Genomic DNA, 20,095 nt, shown 5'->3' on the forward strand with positions numbered 1-20,095 from the left:
ATGTATCGTGAGTTAATAATGCTAGAAACAGCGGCAGACTTTCGCTCTTTTCGCTTTTGGTGTCATCAGGTAAACGCACAGTGTGGGTGCTGCAGCAAGCTGCTTCGCCGGTGACAACGGATAAAAGCCGGTGGCACGATTTATCAATTATCCGACAGTAAACACATGCTGTGCGCCTATCTGAATATCGCGCTGCACACATGTTTCCGCAGCCAACGGACAAAGGTCACTGCGATGTGTGTATGAAAGAGCAAAAAATTTATATCAATGCCCGCACCAAATTTGTCAAACCAACCGTGCAGTACCGTGTTAGATGTGCGCGACAACATGATCAATGGTAATAAAATTCCAAATAACTACGTATAATCAGCAATGCATCAATAACCACGCTCTGTCCGCTGGTATCATTAACACCAATGCCTAATTAAAATTTTTTATCATGGTAATAGTATATAGAAGTCTGCATTTGGTTGCTGTAAATTAAAATATTTTCGTGTACAAAAGAATTACCCATCGTTTAGCTAAACACATCCTTTCCGCCACTTTTATCTTTTTGTACTGATTTACCTGCTCACAAAAATTTAATTTCCAAAAGTCGTAAACACATAAAATACGCCAATTTTATCAAGTTCATAACACATAATTTTCGGTATGTACTGACTCTGTTATTATTTTATGTTTTTTTTTTTCAGAGCGCAGGGCTTATTCGAGTATGCAAACTCCCGCTTATACAAGTACGGTGTGCCGCTGCATGGCGACGCTAACTGGACAGCATTGGAGATTGAGCGCCAAAGAGCAATGTGTAAGTTGGAAACTGCGGAAACCTACGAGTAGTACTGTACATGTAAGAGTATACACATTTGTATCTTATGTCAGTGCAGTAAAAAAAGGTATTCAATTATGCATGCTGCATGCCAATTATTATGTACTCGTACGTTTCTGGGAGAGTATAATTTTACAGTGTAGCTCCAGCGAGCAATTATTATGACATTGCTATGATGCTTTGACGTTACGTTGATGAGTGTGCACGCAACAAATATAATTTTCAAAAAGATTTACAGAGTATAATTATTATTTGTAGCGACGACGGCCTCGACTACCGTTCGGCCGACTCCTCTCCCAACCACGACTACAACTACCGAAGCCACAGAAGAACCAACAGAGGCACCGGAAACAACTACTACCCCACGAACCACGCGACGCACACCGCCAACAACCCGGCGGCCTACCACAACAACCACGACTACTACCGAAGCCACCACGGAAGAAACTACGACGGAGGAGACGACCACCACCACAAAGGCCACCACGAAACGACCAACAACCAAGAAGCTACCCACAACAACGCGGCCCAGACCGACCACCACCACCACGACCACTACGGAAGCCACTACCACCGAAGTGACGGAGAGTACCACCGAGCCGGTGGCTGTGATACCGAATGTCATCATCATCAACGGAACCATCGTGGGCAGCATGACACCGATGGTGGTCTCGTTTACCGTTAACGGTGTGGCCACGTATTTCTACTATATCACCGTTCTACTGGCGAACGGGCAAATTGTGCCGGTATTGGCGTACGGTGATCCGATGGTTCCTGATGCTAATGGATTGATCTCCGGTTATATCATTAATCATTCAATTACTGGGACGGTCACACCCAATCCCACCGACTCCATTTTTATCCGTATTGTGGTACGGTTGAATAACGGATCGTACGCCATTATGCCGATAGAGACCACGGCCACGGCCACCACGACCACCGGAAGTGTCCTGTACGTCCTTCCCCATCTGTTTAACTGGGTCATTCCCACCAATGTTGTCGTTTACATAACCCTGCCGTTTTTCTATGTGAACGGTTCGATAACCGGAATGGTTTCGCAAGAGGTCACCACGACGACTGCCGCTACTACGACATCCGCACAGGAGGTCACCGCTAGGCTGAATGTAATCGTGGTACCTGGTGATAGTGATGACCTCACAACCAAAAGAATGGGAACAATCGCCACCACAGCTGCGCCGCAGCTTATCAGTTTGGTCACTTTAAATTTTAGTGAAGGAACGACGGAAGCCACTACGATACCGACCACCCATCGATCTCGAGTTCGCCGTTCCTCCACCACGACCACCGAGTCAACGGAGGCGGCGACCGAAGCCACCACCCATCGGTCCAGACGCCGTCGGTCGTCCACCACTACAACAATTAAGCCGGAGGTTGAACCGGAAACAACGCCGGAAGAAACGACCACCACTACCACGACGACACCGGCTCCGAAGATAGTGGTGATCATTCCACAGACCACAACGCCGACACCCACGACGACGAGGACGACAACAACCACCACAACGACGACAACGGAGGAGCCAACGACAACTGAAACAACACGCCGAAGCCGGATCCGCCGGTCATCAACCACCACCACTGAAGCCAGCACTGCGGTTCCCACTGTGGCCACGCCCCGGTTGGTGGTAACGGCCTGGACCAGTGAAGAGACAGTGGCGCCGGCTCCCACGACAACTGTCGCCCCGATCACCAGCACAAGTAAAATAAATATCGTGGTTATACCGAATAACCAGGTGGAAGTCACAACACCGGCGCCAGTTGTAGCAACAACGCGATGGACGCCACGCGCCCGTTGGACATTCCCTACCCACGAGGCGGTCACTGTACCCTCTGCCGGAGAAAGCACTACCAGTTCCTCAAGGTGGTCACGCCGGACACGATGGACGACGACGTCGTCCGCCGCACCAGAAGAAGAAACGACGCAGGCCACTACCCGGCGCTCGAGAATACGCCGATCCAGCACGACCACCACCACGCCCGAGTCAACGGCAGCAGTGTTCATCGCCGCGGCCACCACAGCCCCACCCACTACTACCACGCCGAGCAAAAAGCAACCCAAGATCTTCGATGAACTGTTACCGGCTAACATGACTGTGCCGCCACCTATCGGTAACCTGTCGGATCAGTACACCCGGGTCATCGTCATCCAAGTCCCCAACGATATGAACGCCTCACTGGCGCAGACACTGAACGAGATGCAGGTGTTACCGGTTGACCGCACCCAGTACACTTCCGTCGGCGATTTCTACCGTCCCAACTGGACACCACTGGAACTGAACACGCTGGATAAATCCGCCATACCCGGTGTCATGTACCCGGCATATAAGGAACCGGTGAAGACAAATTTCACGTGTTTCGGCCGACAAGTGGGCTGGTACGCTGACCCCGAGACGCGCTGTCAGCAATACCACAAGTGTGACGGTAACGGAGTGGAGCCGGTAGATTCGCCGTTATTGTGTCCCATTGGGACATTGTTCTCTCAGCTGATTCAGACGTGTGTTGTATGGTACGACGTCGCGTGCAGTGGTATCGGTATTGTACCATCACTGGCGATTGTTTCCGGTACTCAACCAGTTGTTGCGACGGGTCAAGCGGTGCCCGGTAAAATGAACGTGGTGGTACTGGTCGGTGGAAACAGTGCAATTATCCCCGTCACTGCGATAACAGTAGCGGCTACCACTACGACGACTACGCCGACAACGACTACTACCACCGCTGCCATCACTACGACGCTTCCCACAGCTACCACCACCACTACACCAACTACGACTACAACCGCGGCACGAAATACAACGAAGACTTTGATCTCGAATATTCCCATCAGTATCAGTTTCACTGGAGGAAACCAGAGCCAGAGCACACTCTTCACACGCCGACACCGAAGTCGATCCACAACTGCAGAAGGAACGACGACAGTAGCACCTGTACCTGCTGCTGAAACGACGCCGGCTCCAAACCTCGCTGTGGTAATTTTACCGGGCGCCCAAGTAACCGTCGCAACCGAGGCAACCACGGCAACTACGGTAATCCCGGTAGTAACAACCACCGAGGCAACGACCACCACAGCGTCTACTATCACTGCGACGCCGGCAAGTAACCTCAATATCCTGATTATCCCGGCTGTGAACGGATCCGAAACTCCTGCCGGAAACGCGACGGTACCAACCGGAAGAGAGGAGACCAGCAACGGTACGGTGGTACTGAATGGTGGCATAGTGGGCAGCGCGACACCACCGATTGTTATGTTCACTGTTAACGGTGTACCGACGTACTTCTACTACATTACCGTCATCCTGGGCAATGGGCAGATGGTACCCATGCTGGCATACGGACCTTCGGTGGCAGCGGGACCATTAACGGTGCAGATGGTTGGCGGTGTCGTTAACGGTTCCGTCGTCAACCCAACCATTACCGGCACGGTGACCCCGTTTCCCACCGGTCCATCCACGATTCGCATCGTCATCCAGCTGACGAACGGGTCATACGCGATCGTTGCGGTGGAGACCAACGCTACCGCCACGTTGACCAATGGGACAGTGATTCCCGTACTGAGCCACTTGTTTGTCTCGTCTCAACCGCCGCCCAACAGTTATATTTACTTGCGGTTCCCTTTCATTTATCTCCCCAGTGGCACCGCGATACCGCTAATTCCCAACGCGCCAGTCAACGCGTTTGCTCCGCCGATTATCGTTAACGTCAACAACAACGGCACAATACAAACCATGTACTACGTGACTTTAGTCTTGACCAACGGTACATTCGTGCCGGTGTATGCGTACGGTGCGCCGGCCAACATAACTGTCACTAGCACTACGGAGCCGGCGGTCAGCCTAACCATTACCGGCTCGGCATCCGGAACTGTTACCAACTATCCGGCAATAATTTACCTGAGTAACGGAACATTCGCCACCGTAAACGCTGTCTCCAATGCAACAGCGACAATGGCCAATGGCGCCACTGTACCGGTCTTATCAGAAATTCCCGACGAAACCAAGCTAACGCATGAAAGTGTGATCCGTGTGACGTTCCCGTTCGATTACACCGAGAACGGCACCGCTATAACGTCGCTCAACCTTCCACCAGCCAACGCCTACATAACCCCAACAATAGTAAAGGTCACCATTAGTAATGCAACACAACTGCTGTATCAGACGTCTATCGTCTTCCAGAACGGTACCGTTGTACCGGCTCTAGCGTACGGAGTCGAAGAGAACGCGAATACAACCCTACCGGAAATTGCTATCAACGCTACCATTGCGCCACTGGCCACCGGGCAGTCCGTTCTCGTCGTACTTGTGCAGTTGAATAATGGGTCGTACGCGCATGCCACCGTTCACACCAATGCTACAGCCATACTGGCTGATGGAACGGTGGCGCCGGTGTTGTCGCAGTTGCCGACCGAAGCCAACGCCATAGCCAACAGCGTGGTCTACAACACGTATCCTTTCGTTTACCGCACTGACGGTACCGCCGTTCCAATCGTCCCGGTGGTCCCCGGAGCCGCATTCACCCCACCCGTTTCACAGACAGTTACCACCGGAAACGGCACGTCACAGACACTGTACCACGTTACCGTTGTCGCGTCTAACGGAACCGTCCTGCCACTGTTCGTAATACAAGCGCCAACTGGTGGTAATGCTACCGGAAACGTCACCGCACCAGTGAATCCAGCGGCAACTGCCGTGACAACGACAGCCGCCAGTGTGTCAAATGCTTCCGCTATCCCGGTGGTCTTCAACAACCCTGGGTTGTCGTCGATGACGGTATATATTAAATTAGCCAACGGATCGTTCGCGCCGGTAACCATCAGTTTCACGTCGACGGCAACGTTAAGCGACGGAGCGGTGGTGCCGGTTCTCTTGCATATTCCCGACGAAACTTCGCTAAACGTTACCAGCGCTGCAGTCCCAACGTTACCGTTTGTTTACTCACCGCAAGGAGATGTGTTGGTGTCAGGCAACGTAACCACCGAAAACAAAACTGTAGTTTTGCCGGTCATCACGGAAACGGAAAGTACGACGGCAGCCGCTGCGGTAAATGTTGTAGTGGTCGGTGGGCAAGCGACGATACCAGCTGCCACTATGCCTGCTGTCACCACAACGGAAGGCCCCACCACATGGCACCGTCGAGGCCGCTGGACCACCGAAGCAACTACCGCCAGTGCGGCAAAGGTCGCGGTGGAAACCTCGACCGTCATTGTAACCGGCAACTTGCCGATAGTAATCACCAACGCCGGAAACGACAGCCATGTCAACGTCTCCGTGTCTCCGAACGGTACGGCGGCAGTTGCGGTCTCACACACTGGTCCCGTTTTTGTGGGTGGCAGTTCATCGTTGTTTTGAATTCCTCATCATCGGAAGCGGAAGCAGAGACGACGGCCACAACGACAACCACCCGGGGACGGCGTACACGATGGGCGACCACCGGGGCTCCCACGACGACACTCCCCACACTGGAACCGACGACGGCCAGACACACGACCCGGCGAGGACGCGGTGGCGTTATTATTGGAGGTGAAACCGCCGCTGCCAGCACCATAGAACGCGTGGCCGGTGGTACTCGCTGGCAGAGAAGATCCAGATATCCCACAACTGCCGAACCAACCACTGCCCTGGGAGTGGCGGTCACCGAGCACCTGACCACCAGATGGGTGCGAAGAGGACGATGGACGACCACCGCCGAAACCACTGCAACTGTGGCGCCACTTATTGCCGCGGTACTTAATGTTAACGTTGTTAATAAAATTTGGATGATGCAGCAAACAACATTTTCATCGGTTGTAAATTATTACAGGTGACCAATGCTAGTGCCCTCAACGTCGTAATCATTCCGGTGCCAGGAGGTCCAGGACACGCTGCAGCTGAAGCGGAAACCAGCACAATTTCTGCTGCTGAAACGGTAAATTTGCTAATTATTTTATTAATTAAGAATTTGTTAAGTATGTAGGCCTGAATGGTCGCATACTGACTATTACTGAGGCATACTCGGTTATCCGGACGCGTGTGGCGCAGTGTGCGATAGCCGCATTAATCGTACAGTGCACAGGCACTGCGCTGCGTAATGCGTATTGAATGTGGATACGCGAGTATGCGATCATTTTATCCTACATTGTATTAATTTTTGATTTAAGAACTGTTATTAAAGTCGCTACCGTAATGGGAAAGGTCATGACTTATAAACGCCCATTCCATCATTTTTACGTTAAATATATATTAAATTCTTGTGGAAATTCCGTACACTCGAGCGGCAGCGGAGTTGGGCGTTTGCGGGAAGAACGGGTCGACGGCGCGGCGGCATACGCGAGATCGAAGGTGCAGGTGATGACCTCACCGGTTCGAGTCTCCGATATCCCCACTTCCGCCCGACTGCCCCCGTTTATTGCATTGAGTAACATAACAGTTGCGAAAGCAATAACAACAAAGTCCACCATGTAGGGTGGGCGGGTGGTAAACGAAAACGGTAGAGGAATAAATCGGCAAACTGAACGTATCAGATCGTCAGCACGACTGATCAGAAGGCGAGCAACAGAAAAATCGGGCCGTGTGCACGGCCGGCGGCAACATTAAACGTTCTCATGCGCAACAAAGAAAGTGGGCCGAGCCGACGTTTAACAAAGCAGTACAGGGAATTTGCCACGAATTTAACTGCACTTAGCTTGCTAACTGTTCTTTAAATTCTTGTGGAAATTCCGTACACTCGAGCGGCAGCGGAGTTGGGCGTTTGCGGGAAGAACGGGTCGACGGCGCGGCGGCATACGCGAGATCGAAGGTGCAGGTGATGACCTCACCGGTTCGAGTCTCCGATATCCCCACTTCCGCCCGACTGCCCCCAAACAATCTATCCGGTCCGGTAAGGATTCAGTGGCACGGGTGGCCCAGCGTGGCGAATGTAGCGGGTGTAACAGTTGCTCCGCCAGCGTCCGGCCAGTTGGATGGCATGGTCAGGCACGTTATTGGCCGCGGCCGTAGTTGCCGCACCAATGCGGAAACTGTGCGTGCTGATCCGGTCTCTCTCCGGGTGATCCGTGAGAAGGCGAAAGAGGCACTTCTCCACGTCTGCCCTTGTCACGAACTTGCCGTCTTCGCGCTGCAACAGCGGCCGCTCGTTCGCAGGCTCGGGCACGCGAGCACGGTAATTCCGGTAAGCCTGCACGGGGCAGACTGAACGTCCAGTCGCCGTCAGCGCGACAGAACTACCCTGCCCCGTCTGGTCCGTCTTTGTGAGCTTCAGCTGCACCGTTAGGCGGTGGCCAACATCCACTATGTCCCCCCATAACAAAGTCCGCCGTGGGTCAAAACGGTTAGTAGCGGCTGCTGTTATTTCTCCAATGCGGAAGAAGCCGAAGAACAGGAAAGTGAACGTCGTCCAGTACAGTGACTGTTCGTACTCTGATATGCGGGCCACTCTCAAAGCGTCCTTCAGATATCGCATGTGCGCCAGTGTCACCGGGAGCCGCCGGTCTTTTTGTGGCGCTGCCAGACGGCGATAGCCTTCCAGAGCCCTAAGAACGGTGTCGTTGTCCGTGGGGCTTGCTTCATTAAATTCACGGTGGCGATTCCGGATGCCGGCAAGGTAAACCGTGGCTGTCCGATAACATTTACTATCTGCGTATAATTTCGCTACAAATTCCGCAACAGTTGCCGGCTTAGCGGGCAGGGATGCCTCCGATCTAACCGCGCAATATTGCTGGAACTTGTTGAATGCAGCATTGTACGTGGCTCGGGTAGATTCAGCAATATGAGCCTGTAGCAACTCATTCAGCTCTGGGGATGGCAGAGGGCTGCCCTGAGATCCGGAAAGATGTCGGGACAGTCCACCGGATGTAGCTCTGCCTGTGGCGCTAGTCGTCGGAAGCGGCTTTGCTGGAAACGAGAGAGCGCATCAGCTATTTCATTATTAATTCCGGCAATATGCTTAAGCGTTAACGTCATGTTCGCGACTGCTGCGGCTTTAACTAAGCGACGCATGATATCCAGCACCCCGCGGTTAGTTGATCTGAGGTTTTCCCAAGCGTGCGTGGCGCCGGCATTGTCGCAATGGAAGACAACTTTCAAGCCGGCCAGCTTCTTTCCCCAGACGATCACGCTCAGCAGTATCGGTACCATCTCAAGATACTCAATGCACGGCTGCAGTTCAGTTATCCACAGTGGCCAGTGGAGCTGAAACCACGCCCCCTGACAATAAGCGCCGAGGCCATGTGTTGCTGAGGCGTCCGTGTACAGGTGCAGCACATCTGACCGCGTCCAGTCCGGCTGTAAAAAGGATGCGGTGCCGTTCCATGTCGGCAGAAACTCACGCCACCAGCCCAGATCCTTGTGAAAATCGGAGTTTAAGGGATCATTTTGGTGTTCCGGTGAGTAGATAACAGCATGATCATCCGGCGAGTAAAAGACGACTTGCTGGTACGCACTTCGATGCAAACTGCAGGACTCGAGCAGACTTTGAAGCTGTTGCCGGGTGCAGAAACGCTGAGATGACCATTCTTCAAGAGCCGCTTGTATCTCATTTTGCTTTCCGGTTGGGAGACTAAGGGTTTGTCTCACAGAGTCGATCAGGATGCCCAAGAATATCAGCTGAGTAGCGGGTCCTTCGGTCTTGTCGTGCGCCAAAGGACCCCCAGCTCACTGCATATTTGCGACATGGTGCTCATGCACGTGCTGCACTCGACACTGCCGGGCTTTCCGGCAAAAAAATAATCATCCACGTAGTGAAGCATTGAGCTTAGACCGCTTCTTCTGCGCACTGCCCAGTCAATAATCTTTGCGAATTGCTCAAAGATGTAAGGAGAAGATCGTAGCCCAAACGGAAGTACCACGTCGAAGTAGTACTGTCCGTTCCAGCGATACCCGAGCAGATTCCAAAGATCGCGCCGCACCGGAATCAGGCGGAATGCTGACTTGACGTCCATTTTCGCCATCAACGCGCCCCGGCCCAAGCTGCTCAAGATGGCAACAGCATCGTCGACGGAGCAGTATTCCAACGGAAGCTTATTGACGTCAATGGCATCGTTCACGCTGTCCCCGGTGGGCTGCGATAAATCCATGATGACTCTTACAGTGCCGTCCTTCTTCAGCCGCGCACCGAGAGAATTCGTAACAAAGTGGGGTAAAGGTGGTGATAAGAACGGTCCGACGCTGTGACCTTTCTCCACTTCTTTCGTGATGTATTCAGTAACGGCGGCGTTGTGGGTCTTAGCGGTTGCCGCATTGGGAGTGTACCGTTCTTTCTGCGGTCCATCATAGAAAATATGCGCACCGTGTGCCAGCGTGTCCAGTATAAACGACACTACTGACGCATCAGGATACTCAGTGAGCAGTTCGGCGAAAGCGGTGGTGCGCAGTGGTGTAGTCGCTCTCGCCGGCACTGTCAGCTCAGGTACCAACTTTGGTGCAGTTAACTGCGCGGTGGTTCGACTCCCGCATCGCGAACAGGAGTGTTGCCGGCCGGCCTTGCAAGGAGTGGTGCAGCCGCCGAAATTGAAGTTACGGCAGATTTCTCCGTCCGCGGCGGAAGCGGTCCGAAAGGGCTGCCCGTACCCCGGCTGTCCTTTACGCGGTAGCGGGCAGCTCTTAATAAAATGCCCAGGCATACCACAGTTGCGACACTTGTCGTCCGCTTTCCGGTTTTTATCTTGACGACTACCAGCATCTGTGCGTTCTTTTTCGTGACGTGGAGGAGCATCCGTGGTGTTGCGGAGCGGATTCTGGATGCAGTCGATGTATGTGTCCTCATGCTGATGCGCCCATAGTTCATACTCCCGCGGGTGGCTGGTCATGAATGCACGGAACTGCCTGTCGTACTCCAGCCAGTTTGCGGTCGGGACCCCACGCTCGGCATACGACGCAATAATAGCCAAATACTTGAAAAATTTAGCGCTTAACTGCGGGGCGACAGTGATGCGATATTCCGAGAACACAGAAAATGCACCTGCCCACGATGAAAAAGAATCAATGCTGATTTTACCGTCTTCCGGGGTAATGGTCATCTTCCCATCCACAAAGCTTAGATTTGACTGCAATTTCTTGGGCTTTTCCACTCTGTTGCGTCGCAGCAGCAAGTCAAAATCCACGTATTCAGTGAGGTCCAGCAGTTTCTTCCGCAGCTTTTTATCCGGTATGGCCGGGAGCTGGTGATTTGTCTGGTCCGAGACAAATGGCTGCGTAGAAGGTTGTCCCGAATGGCCAAACATATCGGGGCGGTTGCCATGGCGCTGCAGTACTGCACTGTCTTCTGGCAAGCTCTCATCGTCGCTACCCTGTTCGGAGGATGAGGTAACACTTTCCTTACCTCGCTTCCGACGCTTCGCCTTTTTTCCATTGTCTGCCTTGCTTGTGGAGTCCACCTGGTGCACGATTCTTCCGAAATCGTCGCCAAGCTGGATCCGCAAATTAGATGACGGCGAAAGCGGCCGGGCGGCCTGCGGTGGCTGGTTTTTTACAATGGCAATCAACGAGTCCATCTGTTGCTGGTGTTTTTGCTGCTGCTGAAAAATGGACTGGAGAGTGGGCTCCAACAACTGAACTTCGGCAGGCTCAGGGCGAACGATGACGCTCTTCAAGCGCTTCGCGGGCGCTGTTCCACGAGGTTTTCCGACAGCACGACGCGGTTTCTTGGCTGTCTTCTTGCTTCTCGTGGATGGAGGCATCGTTAGTGGGTTTCACAAAGGAAATGAAAATCTGAATTGTAGACTTATCTAACTGTAGACTTAAACGAAAACGGTAGAGGAATAAATCGGCAAACTGAACGTATCAGATCGTCAGCACGACTGATCAGAAGGCGAGCAACAGAAAAATCGGGCCGTGTGCACGGCCGGCGGCAACATTAAACGTTCTCATGCGCAACAAAGAAAGTGGGCCGAGCCGACGTTTAACAAAGCAGTACAGGGAATTTGCCACGAATTTAACTGCACTTAGCTTGCTAACTGTTCTTTATAAACGGTCATAATATTGCAGACCACCGCCCAGGCTACCGGAAACGAAGCAACGGTTATCATTGTGAATAATACAGCAGCAGAAAGTGCTAACCAGACATTGGCGAATGTTTCGGGAATCGCCGTTGGTTCAGCAGCAGTTTTATGGTTCACTCCTGAGGCGGAAGCGACAACGGTTGCAGGGAGAAGGTCGCGATGGAGGACAACGGGCACACCGGGAACAACACCGGCAATTATCATCGAGGCGACAACAAGTACCACACGAGCGAGAAGAGGCCGGTACACTACAGGAGGGTCAACGGTTACGACCACTGCCGCAACGGTACAGTTGTAAACCCGTGTGGCTATTTCTGCTAATGCTTAATTGCTAGTATACAGTATAAAGCGGAAATCATCATACAGTACTAAATTATTAAGATTGTAAGTCTAATTTTAATCAAAATAGTTGTAATAATTGTTTTGCTATTAGGCATAATATCTAATGTACAGCTAACAATTCCTCCTGTTCAGGTTCCGTTGGCCATTGTGACAAACATTCCGGGCGAATCCGGGCTGCAGCTGAACAACACCGGTACTGCCGGCAACTCGTCAACAATAATCAGCGGAAGCGGACAATCGATCAACGCCACTGTCGGCGTGGTTCCGGGTCAAAAGGTCGAGATAGTGGTACCGCCCAACGCAGCCAACCTCACTGTGATCATTGAAGAGAAGACCACAACCGGCACCCCAGTCGCTATCGGTGGAGCGGTGGATAGCGGTGATGTACTGCAGTACGGCGTCCTGAATGCCACCACGGTGACACCGGCACAAACCGCCACCACCGCCAACGGCAGCGTCGTGTGGTTTATCCCTGGCGACTTCGAACCGCTGGAGGGCGGAGTAACCGCCACCCCAGTGCCAGCTGAAACCACCACGGCGGTCATTGTCAACCCGCCTCCGGCAGTTATTCTGGCGGCACCAACGCCGGTTCTCATCAGCGGCGCCACGGAGCCGTTGTACAATACATCGGTGGTGTTGCTGAACGGAACGGTCATCCCGATCCTCGCGTACGGAGCGTCACAAGCGACTGCGGCTGCGCCGGCAACAACAAACGGCGCGGTGACCTCAGCAGTCGCACCCACGATCTTTGCTATATTGATTCCGTTGGGCAACGGATCATTCGCCCCGGCGACCGTGGAAACCAACGCAACGGTGACCTTAGCCGACGGCACGGTTGTACCGATCCTATCCCATCTACCAAGACAATCTGATGTGGTGCCGAATAGTGTCGTTCTCCAGTCGTATCCGTTCACATATCACGCGGATGGAGTACCGGTGCAGGTCATCAGCAATGTTCCCAGCAAAGCGTACGCAGCACCGGTTCTCACAGAAACCGTCGCCGCTAACGGAACCACGCAACCCATGTACGAAATGCAGGTTGTTTCGTCTAACGGCTCCATCATTCCCATCTTGGCGTACGCACCAACCGGAAGTGCACCGGCTGCAGCAGACGGCGCTGTTCCAGAGACCACAGTTGCCACCGTTACGTCCAACGTAACCGTTGCACCAGTTATTGCCAATGCACCCGCGCTGTCAACGATGACCGTTTACCTCAAACTGGCGAATGGATCGTTTGTGCCGGTTGAACTGGTGTTCAACTCTACCGCCACTATGCCGGACGGAACCGTCGTACCCGTGCTGATGCGCCTTCCCGATGAGTCGCTGATCAACGCCACCAGTGTAGCCGTCAGTGCGCTACCGTTTGTCTATTCAGCGGACGGTCAAGTGCTGGTCGATTCGACTTCCGCCAACGCTACGGTTACCAGCGCCGCCGCCCCGCAAACAGCGCCACCGGGATCTGGATTACCTCCGGTGATTACGGAAACCATAATTACGGTTACGCCACTCACTGCGGCGTTAACAACAACGGCGTCCGGTTCAAATATCGTAATTATTCCAGTTCCAGCAGGTCCGGGAAGTGTCGCTCCTGGCGCTGTGCAACCTGCTAACGAAATTGTCAACAAACCGCCGGCCAGTGTCATTGCGCCACCTACTATCGTGACCTTTACCGGAATCGACCAACCGTTGTCCAATACCTCGATCGTGTTACTGAACGGCACCGTGGTCCCGGTGCTGGCCTACGGAGCCGCTCCCAGCGTCACCGTCGCCGCATTCCCGGCAGCCCCAGAAAACGGTACCATTGTTCCGCCTGCTGCAGGACCAACCGTTTTCGCAATCCTGCAGCCGTTAGCCAATGGATCGTTTGCGCCGGCCACAGTGGAAACCAACGCCACGGCGACTTTACCGGATGGAACTATCGTCCCGGTACTGGCGCACTTACCCAGTGAATCGGATATCGTACCAAATACTGTCCTCTTCCAGTCGTATCCGTTCGCCTACCAGGCTGATGGATCTCCAGTGCAGATTGTTAGCAACCTCCCAGCGCTGCATACGCACCTCCGGCACCGACCCAAATCACCAGCCCGAATGGCACCGCCGAAACGTTGTACCAAACCGCGATGGTGTCGGCTAACGGCACCGTCATTCCAGTATTAGCCTACGCACTGGCCGAAGGAACTACTCTACCTGGAACGGCACCGACCGGTACCGAAACCGGCACAATAACAACCGCTGCAACATTGACCAATGCAGCTTCCGGACCGGTTATCACAGCTCTTCCAGCGCTTGCGGAAATGACCTTATACGTCAAGATACCCAACGGCTCGTTTGTTCCAGTGCAGGTTGCCTATAATTCAACGGCCACATTGGCCGATGGAACCGTGGTACCGGTTCTGATGCGACTTCCGGATGCCTCGCTGATTAATGCAACAAGTGTAGCGGTAAACACATTACCGTTTGTCTATTCTCCACAGGGTCAGGTACTAATCGATTCCACAGCCGGCAACGCCACCGTTAACAATGTAACCGCACTGCCACCGTCTGGAACGGGTGCAGTCGTCGTTATCACCCAGCCTGGCAGTGTTCCGGCAGAACGCGCTGTCACCGTCGCAGCAGGAGTTACCGAAACTCTGACAACGACAAGTGCTCCGCCCGCACCGGGCGGTCCGAATATTGTAATTCTTCCAGTACCAGTCTCCACGGGTGCGGCTGCCAACGTGAACGAAACGGTGAACGCACCTCCGGCAAGCGTGGTTGCACCGTTAACAACCGTGACCTTTAGCGGTGAAGCGCAACCCTTCTATAACACATCGGTTGTCCTGCTCAACGGTACGGTGATCCGAATGTTAGCTTACGGCGCCCCAGTCGCTGCGGTACCGCCCGGAGAGACGCCAACCAATGGATCGATCGCCCCTGCCGAACCTACTATTTTGGCCATATTGATACCGTTAGCCAATGGATCTTTTGTGCCGGCGACCGTAGAAACCAACGCCACCGCGACGTTACCCAACGGAACTATCATTCCGATCCTATCGCAACTGCCTAACGAATCGAATGTCGTGCCGAACAGCGTGGTATTCCGCTCGTTCCCGTTCACCTATCAGGCCGACGGTACTCCGTTGCAAACGGTCAATAATCTGCCCAGCGAAGTCTTTGCTCCGCCGGTTGCCGTTCATGTCATCAATTCCAACGGTACCGACGAGAATCTGTACGAAACCTCGTATATTGGCGCCGATGGAGCCGTGATTCCTGTACTCGCGTATGCTCTTGCCGAAGGAACGACTGTACTAGGAACGGCGCACGCTGAAGCTGTTCCGGCTGCCGCAGAAGCGAACGCCACAGCTGCCGGTAATGGCACTTCTGGTCCCGTCATCACCAACTTGCCCGCCACCTCCGACCTTGACGGTTTACACCAAATTGGCGAACGGATCATTCATCCCGGTACAACTCGAATACAATTCCACCGCTACGCTGGCCGACGGTACCGTGGTCCCGGTGTTGATGCGTCTCCCGGAGGTGTCAGTCGTCAACGCCACCAGTGTGGCTGTTAACGCGTTACCGTTTGTGTTCTCGCCGGAAGGAGATGTGTTAGTGGTTGCTAATGCCGGCAATGCTAGTGCCCCGAACGTGACCGCGGCCGCTGGCGAAACAGTAACCAACGGTACCGCAGTGCCGGCGGGCAATGAAACAGCTGGAGTTGTGGTGGTACCAGTAGTGCCGGTGCTTGGCCGTTCCGCTGCAAGAAGACGCTCAATGCCGATGCGACACCGTCCTGCTTCCCCGGAGACAAATGTAACTGAAGTCGCACCTGGTAGCGCTACGGTACTCATTGTTCCGCAGCCGGGAAGCGAAACCGCTGGTAACGTGACCGTTATCAGTATAACGACAACCGGATCAGGAGAGAATGCTACTGGTGCTGGCCGATCCACCGCGCTATTTTCTGCCGTAGAGACGGAAAATGCACCGGTAACCACAACAACGGAAGCCGCCGTGACCACCGTTCCGGCAGCTTCGATTATCTCTCCGATTATCATCGTGCCCGGAGCATCTGGTAACGCCACCGTAATAACATCTGGCCAATCGGAGAACGGCACGATAGTCACGGCAGTCGGCGGAGAAGCCTTTGTCAACGGTAGCGCAGTGGCGTCCGGTAACGAGACCACCGGGGTCACGGCGTTCAGTGGAAGTCGCGCCAGTCAACGACGCACATTGCCGTTCGCTTTCGGCCGCAACGTCAGCATAATCCCACTATGGGGACAGGAAACCAATGCCCTCCTGGGTTTTGGTGGCGAGCCGGGAGCGTCAGTCGGACCCCAGCGAACGGAACCGACCGGAGAAATTAATAACGAGTTGATCAGCAACGGCCGCTTCTTAACGGTCGGCAGCGGCCTGAACCTGCCGACGTCCAGCGGTCTGGCAGTGGTGTCACCCAACGGAACCGCCTCGGTCATACCCTTGCCGGGTGTCTTCCTCACCGCCGCCGAGCTGCCGGTTTCCAATACGACGGAAGTGCCGATCAGTATCAACGGGGAGCAGTATGTAACGCGGAAGTATCTCCAACACCGGCTCATTGTCAAGATGGGACCGTTTAAGCGGGCCAACGAAACCGCCACCACCACCACGGCGCCGGTCACCCGCTCACCCTTCTCCTTCAGACAGCTCAGGAAACTCACCGGTTGAGGAATGTTCGGATAACCATTTTGTTGAACTGAATATATATTTTTGCCTAAAAATTTTTGGAAAATCATTAAAAAAATATTGATTTTATTTTGATTATTTATGCCTTGCCAAAAACGTGGATTCTTTATTGCAATAAAAATGATAAAAATACTGTAATCGTTTCCGTCGCTCGGTTGGGGATAAATACAACGAGAAAATAGTGGACGGATATTAGTCGAATGTTTAAGAAATATGAGCGGATATTTACCGGAGGTGAACGTGCCCATATCTATTTGAACAGGGAGTTTATGGGACAATACTAACAGAAATTGATTTACTATCCAATCCAATGGTTATTTTACACATATCTCCGACGGTGTGCAAACAATGCTAGAGAAATATTTTGGCACTGAAATTGGCGCTCTATATCCTTCTGTCGTGCGATGTTACACTTATAGAAGTCACCTGAACAATTTCAAGAGGGTAGTTAACCTTTTGTATATATTAATTATGAGTATTTACACAATACGAAAAACCATGGCGCACACTTTCGACTTTTTCCTTCGAATTCCAGAGTGACTTTGCTCAGTTTTGTGCGGTCATGTGAGGGGCTTTAGCAATACAAATTTACAAACAAAAACGCTCAATACTGCGAAATGATACCTCATACCTGCATTAAGTTGCTAATTTTAGTGCTATTAACCGTTACAGAGGTCACTGGTAACTACTGTAAAGCATACTTCCGGCTGCAAAACATTACGATGCTCGATGGCACATTCAGAAGAAAATGTGAAAATACGAATCATAACGAAAGTAATCAAGCTAATCAGGTAAATTCCATTAGAGCTTTCACACCATCACAGCCAGTCGATTAGGTCTAATTCGGCCGCACTCGCGTACAAATGCTAATTTCGTTAAGGACACTCTCCACTGGCAGTTCGTCGCGGAGGATAATTGTCTTATTACGGCTGTACACAGTACACTGAACAAAGATTTGGCGCGGTCGCGGCTGGAATGTACACGCTGCACATCGGTGCACTAAGTAATGGTTGATTGTCGCGCTTGTAGATTTTGTTTTCTTAGAGATAAATGGGATCTGATCAAAAGAAGCTCGGGCTTGAATTAAATAATTGACAAGGTATTTGACAAGTCGTTTGACACGGCAGATTACTAGTCATAAAGTTTCTTTTATGTACTGCTTATCGCTGGTCTGTATACTGTGTGTACGTGACTGCACCAATACACCACTACGCACAACCGCGGCCAGATTTATATCCGTACCGTACTGTATGTCCATACACATACAGTACGTCATGGCCTGACCGGAACCGGCACGGCAAATCGAGCATACTTTGACGGGACAACGCCTTTGGAGTTCCACCCTCTCCAGCGGAACGTAATCATGCGAAAAAGACTTCGGAAGATTCATAACTTGCCCAGCCCAGTTTATGCTAAATTTGTATAGTATTTCGTTATTACTTGACGTCGAAGAATCACTTTATAATTTCGTTAATCAGGCTCTAATTATAGTCTAATACGATTATAATTACTGGCTACTGACAAGTAAATAGTACATCGATATTTCAAGGTTATTAATTTTAGTTTTAATAATTTTTTAATTTTTTTAGTTTTGTTTTGAACACATAAATTAAGTGTAGCTTCATAATTTTTCATTTATTGGCTTCAGGATTGCGATTTTTGCTGTCTGTCGTAGATTGGCAGGCAATAATATGTAGGAAACCCATTTATTGCCAGTGAACAGATCATTCTGGCTAGAATTTCATGTTTATATGCCAATCGATCTGCGACGGCCAAATACACAAAAAACCTGAAACCATGGAAAATAGACGAACATGCAATGGAAGCATAATGTAATCTGTGCCGTTATGTGTGTAATAAATATTCCGTTACGGCCGTGTCTGGACTGGACACTGGGGTGGTGTCATTGAGGGCGCCATGGTAAATTAGTGCACGCGCGCTTGACTTGTCGCGGTCGTGTTGATTCGTAAAAACGAGCCTTTTGTGTGACGTGGTTTTGTATATCTCCATGACTGCTCTACCTTGATTGCTGTGTGTCACTGGCAGCTATAGCGTCAGTCCGGGCACAATGCACCAGAAATGTCTAAGCATCTTTCCGGAATACTTGATTAGCTCTCATGCATTATTGAATCGGTTTTCGGGAGTATAAATGCCTTGTGTGCTGCGCTTGTGGTGGTTCTGAAAGAAAAGTTGCCTCTGCACCGAGAAAGTGGATCAGAGAGTGGATTTGACGGAGCACACGTACGACCGGCGTACGCTGAGTGGTGCAGGCTGTATTAATTTTAGCGGATGCGGCGCCGCTGCAGTGCACGTACGCACTTTCGGAAATTTAACCGGCTAACCACTGCCGATCAGTCAGAGGAGTTTGCCTGCCATAGCGCTTCCTAATTTTTATATACAAGACACCGGCACAATCCTTTTGATCAATCATCACTATTGTGTGTTTTTAATCGTTTTCTTGAGAACGCCCACCCAAAAAACTTACACATCCTATTACGAATATCTGTTCAACATGCAAACGGATTTCCGGTCTATATTTATACACGTCCGCTGAAAAAATAATGTAAAATTCTAATTCAGCGTGATGCCGGTTGCGGTTGGGCACTATCTTGGATTTTCGATGGGGAATTATCATGTTAGTTGTTTTCTACAATCTGATCTGCACAGTACATGATGATGGTCTGGAAGGAGGCGAAGGAGAATACCGCATCCTCCTCATCAGACGATGGATGCCAGTATAAATCTAATCATATATGGTTTCGCTCGTTGTTCGCGTCCCTCCGTGAGCCGGTGTCCAGTGTGAAGAACGCAGGAAATTGTTGGCCCACATTATGGCATACCGTGGGTGTATTGTTGTGGATAATGGGATTGTGTTTATCGGTGGCGTCCCTGTGGCGGGTGCAGATACTACAGCGTGAACTCGATCAACTCCGTGAATCCCTATTAGACAATCCCTCAAAGGTAGGCTTTTATCCGGCCCAGTGTTGGAATAATATTTGGATAAGATACTAGAAAAAATAGGGAAACCGGCTAATCAATACTCATATAAAGGGAAGATTACCAATACTGCCGGCGACCGCTTGGAGAAAAAATCGAATTACGAAGTTTATCGCCTTTGATTGACAGCTGGTAAATGATCTAGAGGATTCGTTCGCTGATTGAGATAGCAGATGCCGGTTTTTTTTCGCCGTGACGGACGATGCGTCCGCGCGTGTGTACACGCAGATAGATGATATGCAGATTCA

At 51.8% G+C, this 20,095-nt stretch overlaps 3 protein-coding genes across 3 annotated transcripts; 2 read left to right on the forward strand and 1 right to left on the reverse strand.

The window, feature by feature from the left end:
- Positions 1-479: 479 nt before the first annotated feature.
- LOC129599869 (mucin-2-like) lies at positions 480-6,309 on the forward strand. Its single transcript, XM_055498212.1, has 3 exons — positions 480-594; positions 693-802; positions 1,082-6,309. The coding sequence occupies exons 2-3, from the start codon at positions 799-801 to the stop codon at positions 6,184-6,186; spliced, it is 5,109 nt and encodes a 1,702-aa protein (XP_055354187.1). The 5' UTR covers positions 480-594; positions 693-798; the 3' UTR covers positions 6,187-6,309.
- Positions 6,310-7,681: 1,372 nt separating this feature from the next.
- Positions 7,682-8,949, reverse strand: LOC129599876 (uncharacterized). Its single transcript, XM_055498218.1, has 2 exons — positions 8,808-8,949; positions 7,682-8,706 (listed from the first exon to the last, which is right to left on the reverse strand). The coding sequence occupies exons 1-2, from the start codon at positions 8,947-8,949 to the stop codon at positions 7,682-7,684; spliced, it is 1,167 nt and encodes a 388-aa protein (XP_055354193.1).
- A 3,020-nt stretch (positions 8,950-11,969) lies between these two features.
- Positions 11,970-16,974, forward strand: LOC129599901 (mucin-5AC-like). The gene is made up of 4 exons (XM_055498255.1): positions 11,970-12,053; positions 12,285-14,180; positions 14,627-15,394; positions 15,444-16,974. The coding sequence occupies exons 1-4, from the start codon at positions 11,970-11,972 to the stop codon at positions 16,830-16,832; spliced, it is 4,137 nt and encodes a 1,378-aa protein (XP_055354230.1). The 3' UTR covers positions 16,833-16,974.
- Positions 16,975-20,095: the final 3,121 nt, after the last annotated feature.

This window comes from Paramacrobiotus metropolitanus, unplaced genomic scaffold, assembly GCF_019649055.1.
Source record: "Paramacrobiotus metropolitanus isolate TYO unplaced genomic scaffold, Prichtersi_v1.0 Parri_scaffold0000157, whole genome shotgun sequence".
Taxonomy (NCBI): Eukaryota; Metazoa; Tardigrada; class Eutardigrada; order Parachela; family Macrobiotidae; genus Paramacrobiotus; species Paramacrobiotus metropolitanus.